This window comes from Sinocyclocheilus anshuiensis, unplaced genomic scaffold (assembly GCF_001515605.1).
Source record: "Sinocyclocheilus anshuiensis isolate Anshui unplaced genomic scaffold, SAMN03320099.WGS_v1.1 scaffold1854, whole genome shotgun sequence".
In the NCBI taxonomy this organism is placed as follows: Eukaryota; Metazoa; Chordata; class Actinopteri; order Cypriniformes; family Cyprinidae; genus Sinocyclocheilus; species Sinocyclocheilus anshuiensis.
In genome coordinates, this window is record NW_015546040.1 from 1156038 (window position 1) to 1163020 (window position 6983).

The 6983-nt window shown below is 34.7% G+C and overlaps 2 protein-coding genes across 4 annotated transcripts in view; both read left to right on the plus strand.

Moving 5' to 3' along the window:
- The window catches only part of LOC107698919 (cysteine and tyrosine-rich protein 1), a 9399-nt gene extending 4063 nt beyond the window's left edge, over window positions 1-5336 (plus strand). The window contains exons 2-4 of the mRNA XM_016500056.1: window positions 192-291; window positions 1989-2149; window positions 4677-5336. Of these exons, the coding sequence (XP_016355542.1) occupies window positions 192-291; window positions 1989-2149; window positions 4677-4810 (395 nt within the window). The 3' untranslated portion in view covers window positions 4811-5336. The remainder of the gene's footprint in view (window positions 1-191; window positions 292-1988; window positions 2150-4676) is intronic.
- Window positions 5337-6070: 734 nt separating this feature from the next.
- The window catches only part of LOC107698920 (amyloid beta A4 protein-like), a 39437-nt gene continuing 38524 nt past the window's right edge, over window positions 6071-6983 (plus strand). For all 3 annotated transcript variants that reach the window (XM_016500059.1, XM_016500058.1, XM_016500060.1), the window contains exon 1: window positions 6071-6268. In XM_016500059.1, coding sequence (XP_016355545.1) covers window positions 6209-6268 — 60 coding nt within the window. In that variant the 5' untranslated portion in view covers window positions 6071-6208. The remainder of the gene's footprint in view (window positions 6269-6983) is intronic.

Here is a 6983-nt window from a genome sequence, read left to right on the forward strand (position 1 = left end):
TGTTGGTTATCAGCCATAACCAAAAAAAATGTCTCATTTATATCAGCCACAAGTGTATTTTATATTTACTTTTTTTCAGCATTATTTCGACATAATGCATACATATATAAAAAAAAAAAGTTTGGTGTCTTTTTGAAAATATAATCTTGAAATTATGTGTGTGTCTGTGTGTGTGTGTGTGTGTTTTGTAGGCCGTGGAGACGCTCAGTGTGACAGCTGTATTGAGTACTGCTGTGATGGAGCTCCTCCGTTCTGCTGCTCTTACTATGCGTATGTGGGAGACGTGCTCTCGTAAGTACACACACACACACACACTTACACACGTTGAGTTTCTATGTAAGGGTGTGTAATGGTTTTTCTACTGTCCAAACTGTAAACTGGCATTTGTTGAATTTCACAGTTTAGTATGGTTTATGAGGACACAGGAAGTGTAAACCTCATTAACCAATTTCACTTTGTTGTACCCATGACATTATATATATGCAGAACTCACACACACACACACACACACACACACTCTCAGACAGCACATGTATAACGCCAGCATGAGTTGACCTCTGACCTCCCCTCCCCCTCACACACAGCTGCTTTTCCACTTCAATCTGAAATCCAACCCACATCCCGTAATCAACCCTCGTGTCCAATTACATCTAATAATTCAATCAAAACACATTTTTAATGACCACAGTAGAGTGTTCAAGTGATAAAAGTGACTTCCGAAGATTTCACACATGGAACCTCTTCAATATCTTCATTGTTTCTCTTTAATAGAGGCTCTCAACTAACAGAGAACTTTCTCAGAACATTGCAGCAAGTTATGAACAGTAACGTTAACAGAACATTTGTCCAACGTTGTTTTGTCTTTAATACTGTTCTCAAAATATATAAATATATTTTATACATTGTTCATAGAACTCTTTTCTGAAACATTATAGTTGGAAACCGCCGGACGTTTTTTAAATGTTACTTCCTGTTTCAGAACGTTCAGAGAACATTCAAAAGTAACGTTCCCATAATGTTTGCAAAATGATACAATGGAATGTTCTCTTAACGTTTGAATAACGTTTTTAAAAAAGGGACATTTTGAACATTCCGAAATAACATTTAATGAGAATGTCTGCAAAATCTTTTAGAATGTATATGTTGTGCATTTTTATTAAATTATATAAGCAGGCTACTTTTTAAATAATTACATATTAATAATAAATCAAAACAATTGTTAAGAATTTAACCAACTAAATATAGCTTCAAAACATATAAGCACACATAAAGTAATAAAGGGGGAAAAAGACTATTACAAATGATTTTCAGTATCTGAGAGTGCTTTTAAGTATCCGAAAGTTTACAGACAATCATAGTTATGATCATAGTTTTTCCTCAGCATTATTGCTGTTTGATTATTACTGATGAAATCATAAACAGTGGCAGCTTTAATAAGCCGCATTCACACTAATGCACAGATATGTTTCCGCATAGCAGATGTTCTGTTCTGAAATCAACTGATCAATTTCGTATCATAAAAGTATTCGGAGATGCAAGTGCATTTAACTTAAGTGCAAACACACACATGCCATATGTGGGGAAAAAAACAAGCTCAGAATCTTCGAAGAGAGAATCAATTATTATAACGCCCCTAGTTTCTTAGATGTTTCTCCTCACGTGAGCATCTCAGATGCTTTGGTTGGATCTTAACCAAACCTCAAGGCATCAGTCTCTCGCTCCCACATTCGTCCAAACTCAAAATGACAATTGAAAAGCAACACATTTGGTCTTTTGTGCCGTGTTTAGTCAGGTGCCTGATCGCTCAAGAGACGGATCACCGTTGACTCACAAAGGGACGGGATCCATCAGGAGACAAATAAATAAGAGCATGGGTGGTCTATGCAAATATTGAGCTTATCCTGCCATGAAACGGGTAGTTAGTGTTTGACGAATCGAGCATCACTAGTCCTCTGCAGCGGATGTTAGTCTCAGTTTTGTTTGTTCAGGGGAACGGCTATCTCGGGGATCGTGTTTGGCGTGGTGTTTCTGATGGGCGCGGTGGCCGCCATCTTTCTGTGCATCTGTATGTGTGTGAAGAACGGCCGCGGGGCGAGAGTGGGCGTCTTCAGCTCGTCGTACATCAACACCGTGACTCAGGGTTACCCAGGTAACACAACAACACACACAAGCCTTCACACTGACTAACATGCTAAACCAGCACACAAGAGATCACTGGAGTGGATTCAGTCAAATTAACTTGCACTTATAATCAATTCATATTCAGTAATGCTATCCGTTTAACTGCACTGACACTATCAGGTGAGAATATAATCTCACTTCCCACATGAAAAAATACTATAGCAAATACTAGTGTTTTTGAACCATACTATAGTAAAGTGTATTACACTCTTAAAAATAAAGATGCTTCACGATGCCATAAAATAACTTTTTTTTTGTCTAAATGGTTCCATAAAGAACTTTTAATATCTGATGAAACTTTGTTTCACAAGAGCTTCAAAAGGCCTTATTTTGCAACACTGAAACTGAATTGAATCAACATTGAACTGAATAATGATACTATTGTTTTCTACAGAGCTGATTTTGAAGTAGTTTCATTATTGGTGAATTTTGCAGCATTAACGCTGTTATTTTACTGGTTATTTCTGTAAAGCTGCTTTGAAACAATCGGTACTGTATAAAGCACTCTAGAAATAAATGTGACTTGGCTTTTTAAGATTTTCAATCACCTTCACTATTTGCTTTTCCTAAACAGTATTCTATTTTTAAATACATTTCTTCAACTATTGTTATTTAATTTCAAGGGCAAAAAGCATTAAATTAAGACACGGTTTATACGGGTCTTAAAGTCTTAATTTGCCTTTCCACAAATTAAAGCCTTAAAAATCAGAGCAAAGACTTAAGAAATTAATAAAAGGCAGAATTTCATAAAGTCATGGCATGAATATCAACAAATATATATTTGCAAAATGCAAAATCAACATATGAAGTCTTGATTTCTGAGAAACTGAACAAAACGAAGTGAGTGGATGCTTAAAACAAGATCAATGGGGAATGAAAACTTGTTTTCCCTTTGAATTAAGTAGATTTTTCTGAGTCCACTGGCTGATATTTGTTCTTGTTTAAATCATAAACTCACTTCATTTGATCGATTTCCCAGAAAACAAGACTTTTCGTTTCTAAAGTAAATGTGTCTTTGTTTAAGAATCGTTAGATATTTGCACTGGAATACACGACAAAAATATTGATAAAACACATCACCCTTTTTTTTTGTATTTGTTTAAACAATATTTAACAGTAACTTTTTTTGTGTGTGTAAAATGAATTAAAGAGCAATGGCGATCTTTTGGAAGTTGCTTATACAAGACATTCACATTTCAAACACATATATTTATCTGTTGTTTTCCCTTCAATGCTCTTTACCTGGTCTTAAAAAGCCTTGAAGTCTTAAATTTACCTTCATAAATCCTATAACAACCATTTCACACAATTCTCTGACAATTACAAACACCTTACCAACAATAAAACTAAACTTAAAAGCTATGACATTCTGTATCAAGTCTATATCACTTTTTTATTAGTTGCGTATATAACACTTGCATATTTATGAATATTTAATAAGATGAACATTTGCATATTTGTTTACATATTTGCATAATAAGATTAAAATTGGCATATTTTGACCATTTAAATGTGCCAAAACTTAAGTTTAGGGCTACTCTTAAATCAAAATGTGAAAGATAACACTATAATTCAGAGTTGTATGCATATCTAAGAAATTGTAATAAATTGTTTAATTTCTCTGTATGTTGCCACAGCTGGGAGTAACTTTAATATAGGTCACTTTTTGTATGTACGTCTATATATATATATATATATATATATATATATAATGGGCATATCAAATTAATACTGTAGGTTTGGTAAAGTGTTGTTTTTTTTTTCTACAAAAAATTTTTTTTAGCTTTTTCTGGCTGGAATAAAAAAATGTGTACTGTCCCTATCTAAATAAACTAATAAAAAAATTAAAAAATAAGAGAATATAGGCTATGTGGTTAGTAAACATCTTGTATTCAGTTAAACAGACATAATGAACATGTTAAGCAATAATTAAAGCTTTTCCTCATAACGATTATAATATGTGACCCTGGACAACAAAACCAGTCATAAGTGTCAATTTTGTGAAATTTAGATTTATGCATCATCTGAAAGCAGAATAAATAAGCTTTCCATTGATGTATGGTTTGTTAGGATAGGACAAAATTCGAAAATCTGGAATCTGAGGGTGCAAAAAAATCTAAATATTGAGAAAATCATCTTTAAAGTTGTTCAAATTAAGTTCTTAGCAATGCATATTACTAATCAAAAATTAAGTTTTGATATATTTACGGTAGGAGATTTACAAAATATCTTCATGGAACATGATCTTTACTTAATATCCTAATGATTTTTGGCATAAAAGAAAAATCTATCATTTTGACCCATACAATGTATTGTTGGCTATTGCTACAAATATACCCCAGCGACTTAAGACTGCTTTTGTGTTCCAGGCTCACATATAAGGTAATATTTGACAGTTTTGCATGTTGCAAATATTAATAGAGCCTATGAATCTCTCCTGCTTGTTGCTCCTGTAAACGCAGCATTAATTTCCAGTTCTGTCTCATTGCTCTCAGGTCCTCCACCTCCTTACAGCTACGATTATGAGATGTATCCTCCTGATCTACGGCCGCCTCCATACACTCCCACTCCACCCAGAGCGACAAACTACTCTCCACCTCCACCCTATCCAGGCTACAGCCGCAAATGAGCCTCCATGTGTGTGCTATTCTGAGAGGACACACAAAATAATGCACTAAAGTAAAAAATGCCTGCACAGATGCCAGACTGGCGCTCTGTCAGTAAAGCAGGGATTTTCATTCACTCGACCAGCACAAAGATGATTCTTACACAAGGATTGGAGTATTTTTATTTATGACATGGACATTTATGGTCTCAGAAACCTAATGAACACTAATAAACCTTATTAGGCAACATGAGACCAGGACAAGCCTAAAAACTCCACAATGTAAATACGTTGTTGAATATCAGTGTTATTTCTTTGTCAAATGGAAATACATACCTAAAATGTATCTGAGTGTCATGATTAATTTTGATCAACTGAGGAAATAATATGGTAAGTGTATTTATTCATAGGATTTTGAAAGAGCAAGTTGTATTTGTAGTTGGCTACTGTTACGAAAACACACCAGGTGTAGTTAACTGTTCACCGATTGTGTCCAAACAGCAAAACATTCATGCAATTTATGTCTGTTTTTACTTTTCATAATAAAACTGAAGGCTGCATGCTCGCGTTTTCCAGTGTGGTGCATACATATATAAGCAAGATATTTTATTCTTTGAGGTCTTTGAAAGCTAATTTGCATGCACATCCAAGAAAGTAGCCTACATTAAAATATAACAAATATTTATTTTAGAAATATGGAATATGAGAATTTACCGAACTAGACTATTACACATTTATAATAATGTTTTCATGATCGTCCACACGGTGGCAGCAAATAACATAGACGAGCATAATTAAATTCTCCAGTTTGAACATAATCTAGAATCCAATACATTTTAATGTTTTGATTTCCTTTTTATAAATTTAAATAAATAAAATGCATGCATTAGATGAGCAATGCCTCATATTGTATAGTGATTAAGGTAAAAAATAAACCAATTACATTTTAAAAATTAACATAATAAAACACAAAATTACAATTAGGCCTAAGTCAAAAATAAATAACTGATTGAAAAACAGATTGAACTGACTGAAGAGTAAAATATTTTTGTTATTACGCATAAAACGTAGGCTATGCAAGCGGAAAAGCTGATATAAATAATCTCAAGATGAAATAAATAATAAGATAAATACAAATGCATATAAAATAAATAGTAAAATATATTTAGATTAAAATAAAAATAAGTTAGAATAAAATAGTGCATTCTTTGATTTTATTTTAATTGTAGTTGCCAGTATTTTTTCCGTTCCCCGCTCCCCCTCCCGTACATGGTGACGCGCTGTTCTGACTCGCCATCGCAGGATCATCGCATGATCATCGCATTCTTCTCAAAGCCGACGCGATCCACACACCGACATCTTACACCAAACGGATAATTTAGTCGATATACAGAGCATCGCGTTTTGCTGGAAGCACGCAGAATGGGCTGTCGAGAGCTTTTCATGTTACTGATGGCCGCGACGTCGACGCTCGCTGCTGAGGTAAGAAATCGACAAAAGCGACGCTGATCAATTATTCGATTCAATGTAACCATCATCGCAGCGATAGACTGGAACGGCCGCGATGCGATTAAGCCGCGATAACGTGGAACGTTCATTTCGATACAAAAGATCGCGGCGGTATTCTTTTCTGTTTATGTCGTTTCTAAGCCAGAATAAGATTAATAGCCTATCTAACCTTTGTGTATTTGTTTTATAGTCGTGTAATGTTACGCAAGGGATGTTTAGAATAAACGGCAATAGAAATTTCTTAGTGGGAATAATAGCGTTCCGCGCGCTGTTATATCAGCGATATTTTATATCCGACATAGCCTACAGGATGAACGGATACTGTATCACAGATCCATATATTAATAAACAAACTGGCAGGCTGAAGGTTATGTAGCGAACGGCAGCGGCGTTTAAACGCTTAATGTGCCGCGTTCGAACATAAAGTGATTCAGTGATTCACACGTTACGTTTTGTTGTTTTTTGACTCTATTTTGGTATTTTGGTGTGGGTCCAGCTAGTTAATGGAGGAATGTGTTCAGTTGGGTTGGGATCAAACAACAGGGATCATAATGGGATCAAACGAGATCCTACTGGATCATCTGAAACCGGAAAATAAGAGTTTTATTTTCTGGGATTGATTCCAAATTATGATTCACTCGTCCCTGAGGTGTGTATGTGTGTGTGTGTGTGTGTGTGTGTGTGTGTG